The 20138-nt window shown below is 34.9% G+C and overlaps 1 protein-coding gene across 3 annotated transcripts in view; it reads right to left on the bottom strand.

Annotated features, from left to right (window-relative positions):
- LOC126736703 (uncharacterized) overlaps nucleotides 1-20138 on the bottom strand; it is a 114190-nt gene that overhangs the window by 21712 nt on the left and 72340 nt on the right. For all 3 annotated transcript variants that reach the window (XM_050441201.1, XM_050441204.1, XM_050441202.1), the window contains 2 exons: nucleotides 13964-15708; nucleotides 1293-3824 (listed from right to left, as the gene is read on the bottom strand). In XM_050441201.1, the coding sequence (XP_050297158.1) occupies nucleotides 1293-3824; nucleotides 13964-15708 (4277 nt within the window). The remainder of the gene's footprint in view (nucleotides 1-1292; nucleotides 3825-13963; nucleotides 15709-20138) is intronic.

Below are 20138 nucleotides of genomic sequence, written 5' to 3'. Positions count from 1 at the left end.
TTCCTCTTTCAGGCTTTTGAAGTCATTTTAAATTCTCTTCTGACGTATAAAGTCATTCCTCTAAGGCAGTTAAAATTAAGGTTAGTTTTCTTAAGACTTTAGGAATCAGAAGGCATTTGTTGGCTTATTTCTTCCAAGCTTCGGAGTAATTTGTTAATTTAATTTTCCTCGTTTTGCGGAGATTTGTACGTGGAAGATCGTAAAATTTCCCATTTTTTATCCGGAATACCGTTTCAAGATATTTTGCTGAATTATTAATACTCTATACAGGGTGTCATTGAAATGGTGTAAAGAAGTTCGGGGGGATGATAGTACTCCTAAAAACAGTAAAAAAAGTTCTTATAAGTATAGGGCGGAAAATGTATACAAATGAACGGTAAGGAAGTTAGGGCTAATGAAAGGATGAATTTAAAAAAAGTGTGTTTTTTTTTTAATTGTAGACTTAAAAAACGAGATAAGAGTTTAAAATAAAATCCTCTGCCATAAATTTTGACCCTAAATCAAATGGTGATACTGAAAAATTATGTGATACATCGGAAAGGGTAGTTTTTAAGGGATCGGGGGTTGTTTCGTGAATAACTATTTTGAGGTTTTTTTTTTTCATGTGAGTTCATTTTTTGAAAACTACAAACTTTTTCCTGCAAAAAAGCTACTAGCAATAAGGGTAGCTTATTTGTCTGTTTTCCAAATAATTTTTCAGTATCACGATTTGATTTAGGGTAAAAATTTACGGCGGGATTTTTTTTCGAAATTTTATCTCGTTTTTAAGCCTACAATTTCAAAAGACCCGTTTTTCAAATTCACCCTTTCAGTGCTCGTAACTCCCTTAATAAGCATTTTCCACCCTATACTTATATATTTTTATGCGTACTGCCACCCCCTGAATTTTTTTATACCATTTCAATGACACCATGTACATTAAGATTCAAATAAACGTATAAATTGTAAGTTTATCGTGCCTGTCAAAACCAGAAATACAAACGGAGATACTTTAAAATCTAATTTCCTAGACCATTCCGGGCTAAAAAAAATTAGCTCCAAGTAATTTTATCGGTTCTTAAATTAACTCTTAGGCCTTTAAAGTAATTTTGCCTAAATTCTTTATCGGTGCCGCAGTAATATCCTAAAGCCCAATAATTGGGAACAAGAACAATGGCATTTGCACAAATAATTCCTAGAAATTCTTCATATAGACCCGTACGAATATATTTAAAATCTTGCCATTGGACATCAAATAAACCCTCAGGTTAAAACTTACATTCCACCACCAACCCAAAAAAAACACAACTCACCACTAGGAACATTACTAATCTGAGATCTCCTACCGCCCCCGCCAGCCCCCCTTCTCTGATGGTGCAACCCCGGAGCACTGGCCGCCCTTTTGGGCTGCTGTGGCGTCATCAACCTCGCGAATCCCGGCGGTCTATATCGGGCACTTTTCACATTTTGTCCTCCACCACCACCACCACTGGACAACAAATGATGGTGACTCTGCGCCTTTTGCAGAGTCGCAGTAGGCAAACGCGGCAACGAATTCGTCGTTTGAGGACCATTCAGGACGCTCCGAGGCAACGTGGATCGCGCCTCCAGGTCCTCGTCCTCCTCCTCACCGTCTGCCGAGCCACCTGAGCCACAGGAAGCAGTATCCGGCACGCTCGATCTTCGTCTGTTCGGTTTGTTCCACAACTGTTTGTCTTCGGAAATGATGCTGCCACAGCTACGCACTCTGTCCAACTGCTCGCGCGATAAGGATTTGTGTGAGAAGAGTAAATCGCCGGCGGAACGTCTTTTGGCCGCTATAGCTGAGGCGGAGCTCTCGTTGCCGATTAATGAGAGCTTATTGCGGGAGTCTGTGGCTAGTAGGGCCGATTCGAAGCTGCCTCGCCAAGAGAATCTCTCGCAATCGCTTGGCTCTTCGGAGATTTCCGAGACCCCACCGATACTCTGGTGAAGATTCTTGTTCACCAAGAGATCGTGAGATTTACTCCTGGGGAGCATGTAGCTGTTTTCCATGAAAGTGTTGCTATCCGAGGTGCTCTCCTCGTCTGTGGTGGTTGCCGAGGCGTTGCTCAGCTTCTGCACCAGCCTCCGATGGTGATTTCTTGCTTTAGGACTGTTCGAGTCGTGACTCTCCCCACTGGAGACCTCGTGCATCAGCGCCACCAGTCTGCTTCCAATATGGTGCATCACTTTGGCTATTAAAGGAGGCGAGTTGGGGGCGGGTTTATCTTCCGTGGCAATCTTCTCAAAGCTCGCCACCAACTTCTGATACACAAAAGTGGTCTCTTTATTTAAGCCACCGTCACCCGCATCCCCCTCTTCATCCTCAGTATCAAACTTATTGATAATCTGCTTGCAACTATCGGAAATTTGCTGTTGCAAGGCCGAACCTTCCAAGTCACTACTGGTATAATCACTTGAGTCATACGAGTCACTCCAAGTGTCCTCACTACTGAGATACTCCACAATCTCCCTCACTTGATCCTCCCGGATTCCCGGCACGGTCTTCATCAGTCTGGTCAGTTCGTTTTCGAAATAAACCAACTGGGGCGGCTTGCAACGATTTCTGGCACGCGGAAACGGCTTGGGAGAACTTACGTTCGCTTTTGCAGTGTTGTTTGCCACCATAGTCTTGAAAAACTGCCGCATTTTGCTCATCATCAGGTTGGTTTCCTCGTCGGAACTCCAGTTATTAAAACTGTCTTTCCTGGTCAAGTTGGTTGCCGGCGGAAGAGATTCTGTGACGCTCTTGCGACGTACCGGATCAGTTTTCCTTTCCTGATCTGGAGATTTATTCACGTCTTTTAGGAGATCATCGCAGCTGCCCACGAAACCGCTATCTCTGCTCTGCTGCTGGTTCTTGTTAATGGACAAGTTGGAACCCAAAAGCTCCGGTTGTGGTGTTTTGTTTCTGTCCTCGTCCTCCTCACTTTTGTCTCCCTCTTGAGTGGTTTCCAAGTTTTCTAGGCTGGCCCGTTGCTTCTTGATCTTCTTCCTTTTAACGGTGTCAAACTGGCCATCGGGTGTTTCGAAGCCCAACACCTCATCTGAATCCGAACTAGAGGAATCTTCTGAAATATTTTGAGCGTCTGCTTGCTGTTCACTACCAACTGTATCCAAATTATCCAAGGAGTTATTGTGAGATCTCCCTGTGCCTCTGGCACGTACCAGTCGTTTCCTCCTTTGCTCCGGACTAGGTTTCCCTTCACTGTCACTCCCCACACTGCCGTCAGAGTCTCTCCTTTCAGCAGTGAATCCCATAAAACCGCTAAGAAAGTACTTTTCCAGTCTGCTCGAGGCTAATTCTTCAAGATTTTCATTCTGAGGCTCGTCCATGCCCCCTAAAGATTCCAACCCTTCCGAATAAATGCTACTGGTCTCAGAATATGTGTCCTCCCTATTAGAGTTCATCGAAGGGACATTGCCATCCCCTAAGCCGAAGAAAAAGTACTTTTCTAAATCTGTGGCGCTCGCAGGTCGTTCTTTTTTATTTTTCCTCGGCGCTTGCTCCACCTCGCTCTCCTCACAACTTTCCTCGACAATGGTGTGCAGAGTGAAATCGATGGCGGTCCGGTGGTACCCTCGCAGCTCGTCCTCCTGGTCCACCACTGCTGAGCAGGTGAGGGTGACCTCGTCACCAGAGGAGGAGGAGTTTTCCTCTGAGAGGGAGTTTGTGGGGAAATCATCATCGTCGTCCTCTTGGTCGTCGTGGCTGAGGTCTTCCACCCAAGAGTCGTCGTCCGCGAGACCCTCTTCGAATGCACTCAGGGTTTCTGCGGAGGTGATTACTGTCACTGGTGGAGGTTGTTGAGGGTTGGCACAGTCTGAAAGAAAATGTGTATGGTGAGTAAGCGCATTTGTTGTCTTAGAGGTTGAGCGTGGTTAGTTAATTGTATTAGTTGGTAGGTAGGTTGGGGTTCTGTGCACGTTTATGGTACACTAAGAAGTGAAAATATGGACTTAGGAAATTGCCTTGGAAGTTTTAATTTTCCGTATTTAATTTTCAGTTCATGATCTAAATGGGAAATTGCAATTTTCTGGGAATAGTCTCGAATTTCATGAATATATCTTAAGAAATTGGGTTTAATGGCCTTCGTTAAAAAAATTAAAAAAGTTCACATTTATATTTCTCGTTGGCATTTTAAAGAGTAGGATATTGTAAAATTTAAAATGTTACCTGCTTTTGGTTTTCTCAAAAAAAAATTAAAAAGTCCTAGTTTTCACTTTACGTTTACGTCTTGAAAATATGGGATCAAAATTTTAAAAAACTTAGGATACATGTTACGTTGGTATTTGGTTTAAACGAAATAATTGAAAAAGTCCAGGTCTTTATTTTTCTTGGCTTTTATAAGATTTTTCTAAAATTAAGGATCTTCTGCCCATGGTCTTTGGTTTTCACTGAAAGAATTGAAAAAGTTCACGTTTTTATTTTTCGTTTGCATTTTGAAACGAAAGGACCAAAAAAGGGTAAAAAACAGACTTTATACTATTTTTTGGGTACGATTTTATAAAATTTAGGGTCTTATGTACACCTTTGGTTTTTATTCACAAGAAATTAGTTTACTTAATGGAAAAGTCCTTGTATTTATTTTTATTCACCTTTTAAAAAAATCGGACTAACAAAGAGTGAAAGTATGGACTTACATAGAATTTTGTAAAATGTAAGATGTTACCTGCAATTGGTTTTCATTAAAAACAAAACGATAAAAAAATATGGAACCAAGAAAGGGTAAAAATATGGACTTTGATAAGAGTTTTTGAAATTTAGGATGCCACCTATGATGCGCTTTGATAGTCATAAAAAAATCTACTATTTCTACTTTTCGTTCACATCTTAAAACCAAAAAAGGGTAAAAACGTGGACTGTTATAAAATTTTGTAAAATGTAGGATGTTTGCTACAAGAGTTTTTGGTTTCCATTGAGAGAATTTAAAAAGTCCACGTTTTCACTATTTATTGACATTTTAAATTGAATGTTCCAAAGAGGAGTAAAAACTTGGACTCTATAACAAGACTTTCCAGGTGTTCCAAAATATTTTCCTAAAAAAAATTTAAAAAATCCAGGTTTTTATTTTTCGCTCACATATTGAAATGAAATGACTAAAAATTAGTAAAAATATGGACTTTTATAAAATTTAGGATGTTACCTTCGATGATCTTTGGTTTTCAATAAACAAAAATTAAAAAGTCCCAAGTTTTTACTTTTCGTGGACATCTCGAAAAAAACGAATACAAAAGAGTAAAAAATACGGACTTTGTAAAAATCAGAATATTTTCTACAAGGGTACTTGGTTTTCATTGAAAAAGTTTTAAAAAGTCCACGTTTTTACTTTTCGTTGGTATTTTGAGTCGAGGGTCCCAAAAAACCGTAAAAACATCGACTTTTATAAGATATTTAAAATATAAGATGTTTTCTACGAGATTCTCTGATTTTCATTAGGAGAGTTTCAACAGTCCACTTTTTTTCTTGTCGTTGGCATCTTCAAGCCAAGGGACCAAAAAAAGTAAAGATATAGACTTTTATAAGATTTTGTAAAATATAGAATGTTTTCTAAAAGGACCTTTAATTTTTATTGAAGAAATTTATAAAGTCCACATTATTACTCTTCGTTGGCATATTGAAAATAAGAGATCAAAAAAATATTCTTCATTGGTCTTTGGTTTTCACTGAAAGAATTTGGAAGGTCCAGGTTTTTACTTTTCATTGGAATTTTGAACAGAAGAGACCGAAAAAGAGTAAAAATATGGACCTGTGTAAGATTTCTTAAAATTAGAATTTTTTCACCGAAGGTCTTAAAAGTCCACGTTTTTATTTTTCATTGGCATCTTAAAGGAAAAAAAGTCCACGTTTTTATATAAAAATATGGACTTTTATATAATTTTGTAAAATTTACAATGTTTTCTATTAAGGTCTTTGGTTTTCATTGAGAGAGTTTAAAAAGTCCACATTTTTTCTTCTCGTTGACGTTTTGAAAAAAGAATCAAAAAAGAGTAAAAACATGGACTTTCATAAGGTTTTGTAGAATTTAGAAAGGTTTCTTCAAGGGTCTTTGGTTTTCATTGAAAGAATTTGAAAAGTCCACGTTTTTACTTTTCATTGGAATTTTGAAAAGAAGAGACCGAAAAAGAGTAAAAATATGGACTTGTTTAAGATTTCATAAAATTTAGAATTTTTTCACCGAAGGTCTTTGGTTTTTATTGAGAAAGTTAAAAAAGTCCACGTTTTTATTTTTCATTGGCATCTTAAAGGAAGGGACCAGAAAACAATAAAAATATGGACTTTTATATAATTTTGTAAAATTTACAATGTTTTCTATAAAGGTCTTTGGTTTTCATTGAGAGAGTTTAAAAAGTCCACATTTTTTCTTCTCGTTGACGTTTTGAAAAAAGGGATCAAAAAAGAGTAAAAACAGGGACTTTCATAAGGTTTTGTACAATTTAGAAAGGTTTCTTCAAGGGTCTTTGGTTTTCATTGAAACAATTTGAAAAGTCCACGTTTTTACTTTTCATTGGAGTTTTGAAAAGGAGAGACCGAAAAAGAGTAAGAATATGGACTTGTTTAAGATTTCATAAAATTTTGAATTTTTTCATCGAAGGTCTTTGGTTTTCATTGAGAAAGTTAAAAAAGTCCACGTTTTTATTTTTCATTGGCATCTTAAAGGAAGGGACCAGAAAACAATAAAAATATGGACTTTTATATAATTTTGTAAAATTTACAATGTTTTCTATAAAGGTCTTTGGTTTTCATTGAGAAAGTTTAAAAAGTCCACGTTTTTTCTTCTCGTTGACGTTTTGAAAAAAGGGATAAAAAAAAGAGTAAAAACATGGACTTTCATACGGTTTTGTAGTATTTAGAAAGGTTTCTTCAAGGGTCTTTGGTTTTTATTGAAAGAATTTCAAAAGTCCACGTTTTTTACTTTTCATTGGAATTTTGAAAAGAAGAGACCGAAAAAGAGTAAAAATATGGACTTGTTTAAGATTTCATAAAATTTAGAATTTTTTCACCGAAGGTCTTTGGTTTTTATTGAGAAAGTTAAAAAAGTCCACGTTTTTATTTTTCATTGGCATCTTAAAGGAAGGGACCAGAAAACAATAAAAATATGGACTTTTATATAATTTTGTAAAATTTACAATGTTTTCTATAAAGGTCTTTGGTTTTCATTGAGAAAGTTTAAAAAGTCCACATTTTTTCTTCTCGTTGACGTTTTGAAAAAAGGGATCAAAAAAGAGTAAAAACATGGACTTTCATACGGTTTTGTAGAATTTAGAAAGGTTTCTTCAAGGGTCTTTGGTTTTCACTGAAAGAATTTCAAAAGTCCACGTTTTTACTTTTCATTGGAATTTTGAAAAGAAGAGACCGAAAAGAGTAAAAATATGTACTTGTTTAAGATTTCGTAAAATTTTGGATTTTTTCACCGAAGGTCTTTGATTTTCATTGAGAAAGTTAAAAAAGTCCACGTTTTTATTTTTCATTGGCATCTTAAAGGAAGGGACCAGAAAACAATAAAAATATGGACTTTTATATAATTTTGTAAAATTTACAATGTTTTCTATAAAGGTCTTTGGTTTTCATTGAGAAAGTTTAAAAAGTCCACATTTTTTCTTCTCGTTGACGTTTTGAAAAAAGGGATCAAAAAAGAGTAAAAACATGGACTTTCATACGGTTATGTAGAATTTAGAAAGGTTTCTTCAAGGGTCTTTGGTTTTTATTAAAAGAATTTCAAAAGTCCACGTTTTTACTTTTCGTTGGCATTTTGAAAAGAGACCGACAAAGAGTAAAAATATGGACTTGTTTAAGGTTTCATAAAATTTAAAATTTTTTCACCGAAGGTCTTTGGTTTTCATTGAGAAAGTTAAAAAAGTCCACGATTTTATTTTTTATTGGCATCTTAAAGGAAGGGACCAGAAAACAATAAAAATATGGACTTTTATATAATTTTGTAAAATTTACAATGTTTTCTATAAAGGTCTTTGGTTTTCATTGAGAGAGTTTAAAAAGTCCACATTTTTTCTTCTCGTTGACGTTTTGAAAAAAGGGATCAAAAAAGAGTAAAAATATGGACTTTCATACGGTTTTGTAGAATTTAGAAAGCTTTCTTCAAGGGTCTTTGGTTTTCATTGAAAGAATTTGAAAAGTCCACGTTTTTACTTTTCATTGGAATTTTGAAAAGGAGAGACCGAAAAAGAGTAAAAATATGGAGTTGTTTAAGATTTCGTAAAATTTCGAATGTTTTTACCAAAAGTCTATTGTTTATTGAGAAAGTTAAAAAAGTCCACGTTTTTATTTTTCATTGGCATCTTAAAGGAAGGGACCAGAAAACAATAAGAATATGAACTTTTATATAATTTTGTCAAATTTACAATGTTTTCTATAAAGGTCTTTGGTTTTCATTGAGAGAGTTTAAAAAGTCCACGTTTTTATTATTTTAACCGTCGTTGGTACTTTAAGTCGTAAAACGTATCTATTTTTATTTCCGTTTCTTATTTATCATTTATTAATGCAGGCAACTAATTTATATTATAGACAGGACTGAGGATGACCTAATGGATGTCGAAACGCCATAAAGAAATGGTTGTCTCAAGGACGTTATATTATTTTTTCTTTGGCCTGTATAAAACAAACATTGGTGGTGTAGATAAAAATATGGACTTTTATAAAATTCTGTAAAATTACAGATGTTTCCTAAGGAGGAGTCTTTAGTTTCGAATCGAAATCATGAGAAAAAAAGGGGTAAAAAAACATGGACTTTAATAAGATTTTGTCAAATTTAGGAGTTTACCTACGATGGTATTTGGCTTTCATAAAAAGAATTCCACTTGTTTAATTTCCGTTACCAGTTTGATACTAAAAGACCAAAAAAGAGTAAAAATATGGACTTTCACAGGATTTTATAAAACTTAGGCATGTCACCTATAAAACTCGTTACTATTCAAAACAGTTTATTTCATTACTATTCGTTTCAGAACCCATCAAGATCTATAGACGAATATGATTTAAAAAATCAATACTTTTTCTATTTTCAGGCATGATAAAGATTCGTCAAGGTTGATAGTAGATCGTGATGAAATGATGCATACGACAAATTATGTAATTTTAAAATGATACAAGGATCAATGAAATGCGGAGATACGAGGAAAAGGTGAACAATTCAATGTCTCCCAAGGATCATAACAAAATGATAGTTTGCATATTAAATAAGCTAAAACAAAAACAAAATTTACCATTAAGAAAATAACACGTTGCAAGTTCCAACATAATTTTTAAAAATCCTTAAAAAAACATTTATAATAAAATTACCACAATATAATTACGTGTGAAATAATAACCTGTACCAAGGTCAAGAGCAACGACATCACCTACCTACGGTGCAATGCGCTATAGAAAAACAAACTTTGATCACATTTTAGCGTAGATTTTTTTTAATACTTTAGGCGCCATTAGCACGAAAAAATAACGAATTTTCTATAATCTTATCTCTCGAGTACAGTTGGGCCCAAGTGATCCTGCACATACTATACACAACTCAAGTATTTACTCACGGTGCCAATTAAAGGTGCACTCACATTATTCGCATTCGATGTATTTTTAAAACTGGTTTTATAAGATGATGATGATTCTTCTCTAATTTTACTTTTAATAACATAAAGAATTGTTTTTTTTTTGCATGATGTCATTGAAACGAAATATCAAGGTCAAGCAAGTATAGTCAAAGTTTTGTTCTCTCGTTGGTCATTAACTAACTAATGTTTTTAATTACAGTTTCCTCAAAGATAAAATTACTTTTACTTGGGCCAAAGTACCATCCCATAGAAGGAAGGCGGTACCGTCGCGTACTTTCTCTTATAGTACAACGTTCGACTCGATAATATGCCCGATTTGGGTTTCACTTTTTCGCCTTCGTTAGGTAATCGGTCTGCGACGGTTTGTTTGGGTATAATTTCAGTTTAATCGTACCAAATAGGCCCGGAAGAGGTTAGTAATGAGTAAGTAAAATTTCCAACTTAAGTACATTGAACCACGCCCAAAATGGCGGACATAAGCCAACTGCAGCACTATTAATTAAATAGTGAAAAATTCAAAATAAAATGGTTGTCGACGTTTTGACAAAGTACAAGGAATTCGATGTTGCCCAGTTTACAATTCTGTGCATCATTTTCAATTTTTGACATTGTATATATGATGGATACTTTAAATAACCCCTTCTTATTCTTCTTATTTAAGACTATAAAGTTATTAAATGTTTAATAAATATATAAAAAGTACATACATCACATTTGTTTTGTTAACCTTAGTTTTCTTATTATAGCTAAAAATTGTTAGTGGGAGAAAAAGATATATATGGCAACTCTGTATGTTATTTCAGGAGATCCCGGAAGGAGCGACACCACCTTGTGAAATCTAAATAGTCATTGTCACTGTCAAATGTCAAATTCTTGTCAATTGTAATTTTTTTTTAAATATTTTTAATGCATAGGAAAATCTAAGAACGAAACTTGTGTCTAAGAGTGAAACTTGTTAAACCTAAAGCGTTACTGTCAAATGCAATTTTCTTTAAATTGAATTTGAATGAAAAAATGCATTTTTTTAAATTTGTAATTTACGTAAGGCATTTTTAACCTTACTTTTGTTTTCACGTTATATTATATGGCGGTGGTAACCCTGTATTCAATTTAATGAGATCCTGGAATGTACGCCACTATAGAAGGTGTCAATCGTGAAATGTCATTGTCACTGTCAAATGCCAAATCGTTGTCAATTATCAATTTTTTAAAAATATTTATCATGCCTGAAAGAACATTTTTAAGCTCACTTTTAACCTAGTGATTTATATTCATAAAAAATATTATTTATTGAACAAAATTAAAATTTCCTAATACAAAGCACATGTGACAACCCTGTATTTAATTTCATAAAATCCAAGAAGGAGGTCCACTATCGACGCTTTCAAAACTGAAACGTCACTGGGTATGTACCGTTATCAACTGTCAGTACTGAATTTACTGGACGTCGTTCCGATATTTTTCAGTTTACTGATTCAGTACTGAATGACGTCATAAATGCGTCAGTGACGTCATTAATCTTCACTGGATTGACTGGGGATAAAAGCTACTGTAGGTACAGTAAAATAGTGGGGGAATTTCAAAACTGTCAGAAGTGTTTTTGATGTTGATTTCTTGAATCTTCTTGTTTACGTTGTGGGAATTATTTTCAAGCAGTTTGGTTGCAAAGATCATGTTTGAAATAATAATTGTGGTTTTAAAATGTTTAACAATAATAAAATTTACTACTTAAAAAGCTCTCATACAACGCACTAACCTGTTTGGGCTCTTTCGTATTCTTCCGGTGTAACTTCAATGTGGTATTCAAAATTATTTTCTGCGTCTATTATTCTTACAATCTTGCTTTTTCAGTCATATTTATTTTATTAACAAATGTGGTCTGGTTTTAATAAAGCAAAACACCGTACCGGAAAATAAAACAGAAACAGGTAATTTGCTTCTATATGTTATGTTGTAGCTGTGAAAACAGTGCTGAAAACTGTTCCTTTTTTGGAGCAAAATAGCACGCTGTATAAAATCGGAACGACAAATTACAGTAAAATCAGCACAGTACAATCCTGTACTGACAGTTGAAAATGGTACATACCCACTGTCAAAACTAAAACGCCATTGTCAGTTGTCAAAAGTCTCTGTCAAATGCAATAGTTTCTTTCATTGAATTTAAATGATAAATGCACTTTTTTATATTTATCTTGCGCGTAAGGCATTTTTAAACACATTTATGTATTGCTGTATTTATTCGAAGACATTCAAATTTCTTAACAAAAATAGAGGTGACAACCCTGTATTCGATTTGACGAGATCCCGGAAGGAGCGCCACCATACAGGCTGTCAAATGTCAAAATATCATTGTCACATTGTTATCATGTCAACATTTTTAATCTCACTTTTAACATGATGCTTTTTGTTCCAAAAAAATAATATTTATTGGCAAAATTAAAATTACCAAATACGAAACACATGACATGTAGCAACCCTGTATGTCATTTTGCGAAATTCCTCAAGGAGGTTCTCTATATATTGATGTTGTCAAAGTTGAAACGTCACTGTCAAAAGTCTCTGTCAAATGCAATAGTTTTTTTCATTGAGTTTAAATGCATTTTTTATATTATTACATAACCTCACTTTTGTATTGTTATATTTATTGAAATTCATAAAAATTCCTAAACAAAATAGAGGTGGCAAACCTATATTAAATTTAATGAGTTCCCGGAAGGAGGGCTCTCATAGAAGCTGTCAAATGTGAAATGTCACTGACAATGGTCAAACTATTTTAAATATTTTCAAATAATTTTGCGAAATCCCGCAAGGAGGTTTTCTATTAATGCTGTCAAAACCGAAACATCACTGTTAAATGTCAAAAGTTCCTATCAAATGCAATATTTTTTTCACTGAGTTTAAATGCATTCTTTTATATTATTACTTAACCTCAATGTTGTATTGTTATATTTATTGAAATTCCTTAACAAAAATAAAGGTGGCAATCGTGTATTAAATTTAATGAGATTTCGGAAGGAGGGCGACGATAGAAGCTGTCAAATGTGAAATGTCATTTTCACTGGCAAATGTCAAATTATTTTAAATATTTTTAATGCCTAGAATAATATTTTTATTTTTTAATCTCACTTAACTTGGTGCTTTTTATTCCAAAAAAATTTATTTATGGGACGAAATTAAAATTGCCTGATACAAATGTGGCCACCCTGTATGTTATTTCACAAAATTCTGCAAGGAGGTTCCAAGATAATCAAATATATATAAAAATAACCAAATATTAAAAGTCCCTGTCAAATGTAATATATTTTTTTCGTTGAATTTAAATCAAAAAAATATCTTATATTTATATTTGTAATGTGTATCGGGCATTTTTAACCTCACTTTTGTATTGTGGTATTTATTGGAAGAAATGAAAAATCCTTAACCAAAACAAAGGTGGCAACCCGGTATTCAATTTGACAAGATCCCGCAAAGAGCGCCAGCATATATAAAAGCTGTCAAATGTCAATTTTTATATTGAAATGAAGGAAAAATAGTCATAGGCGCGTTTTTAAATTCAGCAGGATTTTTTGATTCCATCAAATAGTTGACAGATTGACAGCTGATTGACTGATGACGTAACACAGCTGATTTGTGATGGAACATCAACCGATGAAAAAAGAAACGCTTTTTTGTATTATTATGTTTTGTTTTCCTGTTTTGATTTGACTTTTCAGTTGATTAACAAATTTATTTTTCCTCCTTAGATTTCCTCTTTGTAGTTATGTTTTAGTAGGACTTCTTTTAAAGTACTGCCTCAATAGGAGCTGTCAAATGTCATTGTCACTGTCAGTTGTCAATTATTTATTTAAAATGAAGAAAAATTGTTTTTTTTTTTAAATAAATAGTATTTAATGTGCATAAAAACTTATTACGGATATCAAGGATGTTTTGGTTAAAAAAAATCCCTTATATGGAATGATTTTTGATACAAAAAGAGTCTCTTGGTTGAGCGACACTTCTATAGTCATAACCATACATCATAACTTTTTTTGTTTGTAGGTAATGTTTATAATGTTATTTAATGCTTTATTTAATTGCAATCATAACCTCACTTTCACTCTCTTATGTAAAAAAAAATTATCTTGGAAACATAAAACAGTAATTGACTAAGAACTATATGACTATGGTCATGTCATATTATGCCCAAATAAATGCTCCATAAGACTTTGAAAAAGTTTAAAATCCCCGTTAAATTACCGAACAGAAAAAAAACCACTAATTCAAAGGTTCAATTTCCTAAACCCATTGAAAAGAACAAAGACCTCCATCAGGCACTTTCTCAACCGTACCATGACTTAACCCGACCATTAACCGACCCAACCAAGGCCATCAATACATTACATACTAATACTACTCAACTCACCTTCATCCCTCCTCTCCTCTTCCACCCTCCGTCCATTGGTATGGCTCACCACGACCTCACCACCATCCCCATTGTTCTGGTTCACCACCCGCGTCGTATCCGACGTTACCACGTTTACCTGCCGTTCGTCGTCGCACACCACGTTATTATCCGACGACGTTATCATCACTAAACTCGTATACTTCGCCGCATTATTATTGTTATTATTATTATTATTTACCTGCAAACGGTTCGCCAATGACTGAACACCTGTGGACGACGACGACGGATTTACCCCACCTTTCACAAAACGCGGGTTTTCAATTATCGCGCGCGCACTCTCCTCGCTCGTTACCGCTGAATTTGTTTCACGAAATTCACTTTTGTTGTTGTTATCACGATTTGGCGGACCTTCGGTGGTTTCTGTAGACTCCTCAGGATTCATTTTCGAGACTTCAGGGTCCATTGTTCTCGTAGAGCAATCGTCCAAGTCGTGTGAATCGCTTTGGTATGGTTTCTTTGGCTCTCCAACGTCACTCTGATCGGATACAGAGTGAAGTGGAGTCAAAGAACCACATATTGCTTCTTCAGGATCAGGTGAGTGTGCTTCAAACTGGTCTGAGTAGCTATTAGGGTTCATGAGATTACTAGAATTACTTTCTGCCCTAATTGAATCGACTGATTCAGAAGCTGTTCTGGGTTCAATCAAACAATCACCATCACCAGAGCCTCTTAATTTGACTTCAGTAGTTTGATCAGCTTCAGGCTCTCCAAGATTAACTTCTTCTGGTAAAACCTTAAAGCTTTCAACCTTCTCCTGCTCCTCTTGGGCAACACTAAGAAACGTACTCACCCGGGAAGCACATTCAGGACTCCTTAAAATCTCTACACCCGATTCCAAACGCAAGTCCAAGTCTCTAACCTCCTTCTTCTCCTCCATTTGTATTGTCGGCTTCCGTAGATCCAAATCTCTGGGCGCACTTAAATCCTCCTCAGACTCACTGGTTACATTTTGAGGGTCGGACTTGTTCGTTTCGCTTGAGGAGCTCAAAGACTCCGCGCTGACGTCACTGAGCCCCGGACTGGACGAGTCGTACACGTCCTCTAACATATCACAGTCTTTAGTAGCTTTCGATGAGTGATCTCCGGAGCAGTGCTTACGCTCCTCACGGATAAACTTGGCCACCTCCTCCATGCTGATTTTGACCTTCTTCTTCTTAAACCGTCTCGGTCTCGGCTTCGCGGGTTGTTTCGGCTCATCTTCTCCGATGTAGCGCATGCACAAGAACCTCGCTCCATCTCCTTGCTCCACTTCTTCATTTGCTGCTTCTTCAGCCACGTTATCTTCTTCCAATTGTTTCACGTTAGTCAAGACTACTGTACAATCCAGCTCAGTGTCAGTATCCTCATCTGAACTATCTTCTTCTGAGAGTCCTTCGCTGCTGCTGCTGCTACTACTACTACCGGATCCCGCTTTATGGTTGACGACAAATACACGAGAAAACCGTTTCGGTTTCTGATCGGCTACGGTGCCGGTGTCGTCTGAGTCGGTATCAGCTGATCCGGACGAGGTTTCCTCTTCGTCTTCGCGTTCCTTTTCGTCAGCCGATGATTTCTGGTCTTCGTTGTCGGTGGTTTCTGCGCTACTCGGTAGAGCGTCGTCGCTGTAACGGCTGTTCGGAGATCCGCTCACGTTGTAGACTCGCCGTAGATTTTCGCCCTCTTCGTCGTCGCTTGAGTCGGTTGAAGAGGAACCTGAGGAGCCCCTAGAAGAGAAACGGGGGAGCGGTGAGAAAATGAGGGTGGTTGTTAAAATACAAGGGGAAGGATCTGCGGTAATGTAGGAAAAACTAGTAAGTCCTATTTTTGGCAATAGGAGAAAATACAAGATTTACGCGTTTTCCTGGCCTTTCATTTCTATTTGTTATAATTACAAAATTTGAAACGGTTTTAACTATTTTTTAGTGCTTTTTCTAAATATGGATTAAAGGATGTTCTAAATTTATAGGAAAATTTGATAATTACTAGCTTTGCCTATTTTAAACACTGGTAGATATTTTTTTATGCAAATTTAGTACACAGGAACTAGACTTGCTAGGTTTTGATTTAGAAAATTTTATAAAAATTCTCAATTGGTCCAGCAAATTTAATAAATGACAATAGCATTTACTAGTTTCATTGTATTGTATAAACACTGAAAAATAATAAGGCTAACAAAACTTACTAGGTTTTATTTATGTTTATGACATTAAGAGACCCAGTATGCCTACTTACTAAGAACCTTCATAACAGATTTAACAAATTAAAAAATATTAACACTTAGAAAAAAGTTCTTTCAAACAAATAAAAATTAATTGATGAATAAATAAGTCATTAACTTAGAACATTGAAAGGCATGGAACTATGGGTAGTTTGTTTGCTTGCAACATCTCTGATGCAATGATGCCAAATGCTAATGTAGAAATGGCAAAAAAACACACTTTATTATATCATAAAAATTTGTTACTTATTTTGACAGGTCAAGTAATCTTTACCAGTGCCGTCGTTAAAGAATATTTACATGATAAATAGTTATTATTAATAGATTAAGCCTTAAATTATAAACAATATTACCGTTTATAAACTCTTCATGCGTAAAGGTACCTAATCAAAAGCATTTTTATGGAAATTAAAATATTTTATAATTATTATAGATTTTGAAGCCGTTTGTCAAGATGACATTTTACAAGATGACATTAGCTTTTGCCTGCGATGTTGCCTTTTCAATTTTTTTTAGAAGCGGTTTTAGGAATAAGAGTGTTAATAATTTTTTTTGCTGTGAAGTTGTTATTTCTGCGCTTAAAGAACATATATCTATTTCTACCTTTTATTTTTAATCCAAAATCTAACAGCAAAAAGTTAAATTAACATTATTATATGTGTTGATATATAGCTGAAAATTTCCCCTTTTTAAAATGCGTGTAAACTTGACAACAGAGAATCGATGAATATGTTTGTAAACAAAACACCCCCCTTGCCCCTGTGCGCATGTTGAACTCAAACAAAGTCGTTGTTTACTAATTCTAGCCTTTCAATGTTCTAAGGTTATTAAGAATACTAATCAATCTGAGATTATTACTTGATCTGTATTTGAATCTAAGTGTGTTGCGAAGGAGGATAGAAAACTCCTTGTGATTGGTGCTCTCGACCAATTTGTAGAACATGTAAACCACTAAAGAATCGCACATGTATTCTGTGGTGCCCAAGCTCAAGGAGGAGAACCTAACTAAGATTAAATCTTATGCATTGCCCAGCAACCAAAATATTATGCATCTCTTTCAGCACTTCAGGTGAAAATGAAAGATAAAAATGATCTCTTGAAGAGTCATAAGACTCTCTCTGAGTATATGGCTAAGCTTGACCAAGAACTCGCCACTTTTAAGTCAAGCAAGTCTATCAACACTACTGCAAGCAGTTCCCCTATTGCTATTGAAGATATTGAAGAACTATTTGGGGGGCGCAATGAAAGAGATATGACCAAAAATAATTTTATGACATTTAATTGCTTGGAATCTGTAAAGAATATCAACCATGTGGTCCGTGATGTGGTCTCAAGTTGCTCTCCAAATCAACCGCATGATGCTGGGAATTTAATGGTTTTAGGCTTGGCAAAAAAGCTGATAATAAGTGTAGACCCATTAAGGTGATATGCACTTCTGCTGATGTTGACCCTTCCACCTTGAGCAAATGTTCCAAAAAGATCAAAACTGTGCCCTCTCTAAAGCACCTCTCTCTCTCACATGATAAGATTCTCAATTACAACTGCATAGGAATCTTAAGAAGCAGTCCGAGGAGGACGGACCTGAGAATTATTTATAGCAATTGCATTCCAAAACTTGTATCTGGCTATGCGCAGCATTTAAACTGACTGATTTGTCTAACAGGAGGCTTTCCTGTTCTGTATTATGTCAGAATATTTGAGATCTTAACAGTAAAACTCATGCTTTTAATAAATCTGTGTGTGAGGTGGTTGCAGTGTCTGAAACAGGATGGTGTATACAAGAGGGAGTTGTTCTCCAATGAATACACTGTATATAGCGAGGATAGGAATTTAAAGGCTATATGCAGTAATGGTTGGTGTGCTGAATAGTCTATCTTCAAACAAAGTTGATCTCATGGAAAACCTGGAAAAATCAGGTTCCACAGGCGGATGTTGTTTGCTCCAAGATAAGTGTGGATTCTAATTCTCCAATTGAAGATTACAGGTTCTTGTTGAAGAAAACCAGAAAGTTTTAATCATGGGTGATTTTAATATCAATATTAAGATTCTAAAGCGAACTGTTAATACCAAGATGTTCATTTTCTGATTTGTGTCAATTTAATAATATTCGTAATTATGTACAAGGTAATTTCCTTGATCTGATACTTGCTAATCTTCCATACACTGTTGATAGTTGTGTTTCACTTGTCCCGGAGGATGCTTACCATCCTTTTATTCCTATATCATTTAGAGCACAAACGAATAAGAATTGTAACGTTAAATCAAACCTTCAAGTCTCAACTATAATTTTAGAAGGGCTAACTTTCCCATGTTATATTTGCTTATCTCTGAGGTTCAGTGGAATTTTCTTCATAAATTTGATGATGTTTGAAACAACGAACTAACTATACCAGCAGCTTGGTCCCATCACCTACATCACGAAGACACCGGGTTATAACGAGATTCGAGCAGAACTAAGGGAGTGACAACACTTTGAAAATTCGGAAAATGTCATGAGGCAGTTTCCAGTTTCTATGGTATTTTGGACGATATCTTTGACAGAGCAGTTGAAAGAAGAAATTAACAGATTCCCACGTAATCTTAGGAAATGTAAGAAGATGTCAATTTCCATGCTCAAAGATGAGATTGACTTCGGTTAAGTAATAAATGATACCACACTTCCAAACTGTGACCTGAGGGTCTGTGTTGATAAAAAGCTTACTTTCAATTCTTATATAGATACCATCATAAGATCTTCATTAAAGACCCTAGGCTTCATTATAAGATCAACAGAACTATTATTTAATGATTCAAGCAGTTTTGCTTAAGTCCCTAGTAAAATCACGCTTACTGTATGCTTGTCTATTATAGTTTCCCAATTATGCTGTGCATATTCACAGGCTCAAATCAGTTCAACGAAAATTCTGCAAATATATTAATTTTAGATTGGATAGTGTATATCCTGAGCGTCTCTTCAGCAATCTGCTGTTTGTGGCGCTGTTTTGTTTAAAATATGCAATAGTTAAATTGATGCTTCAGATCTCTTATCAGCTTTGAATTTTGCTGTTCTGTACATCCATACAAGAAGACACAGTGTATTTTCTTGACATTTATGGAACCAATTTGGCCAAGAAAGAGCCCAAATGTAGAGCATGCAACTGGTTAAATGATGTTCAGTTATAAATATTTCAAATTTGTTATTTCACATAGAATTGGATTGTCAGTTGTTTAAGTATTTAATATAATATCTACTATTAAGATTATATTGCAGCAGTTAGTGAGTTTGATATTATTATTTTGTTTCCTGTTGGACAATAAAACTTTGAATTCAAAATTAACTTAATTATCAAGAACTTAAAAGAAATTTTTTAAATTTTACACAAAATTTAACTTAATGGGTGAGCACATACACTGCACTGGATGGTTAATTTTTAACTGAGAAAAAAATTAAAAAGACTATAACTCAAACATACTCTAGAGGTAACTGTTCGCAGAAATTTCAAAAATATAGTATATAGTAACTCATTATTATTATAGTAACTCAAGTTGCTAGTTTTTTCCATATCACGGCAGAGGTATACCGGTGCGGAAATCAATGTGAAAAATTAATGAAATCAAGAGAACTTATTGTCTTATTGACGTTTTCGCTTTAACTTGATGCTTTGCCTATGTATTTCGGTTACATGTTGCACCCTAGAAAGACATCTGTTTCACAGTATATGTAAACAAAGTTTACAGAATAAAATACATAGTTTATTCTGTAAACTTCGATATAAGTATCTTAGAGAAAAATCGCCGATTTTTTTTACATGTTTGTGTATTTGTTGGAAGTTATCAGTAGTTGTTGGAAGTAATCAATCAATCAATCAAATATGCTTTATTGTCAAAAAATTTATAGAAATTTAGCAATACAAAATATTGCTATTCTACATTGTAAAAAATTTAATAATTAGCCAG

This window comes from Anthonomus grandis, chromosome 5 (assembly GCF_022605725.1).
Source record: "Anthonomus grandis grandis chromosome 5, icAntGran1.3, whole genome shotgun sequence".
NCBI classification, from domain to species: domain Eukaryota; kingdom Metazoa; phylum Arthropoda; class Insecta; order Coleoptera; family Curculionidae; genus Anthonomus; species Anthonomus grandis.
This window is presented reverse-complemented; position numbering and strand designations above follow the sequence as displayed.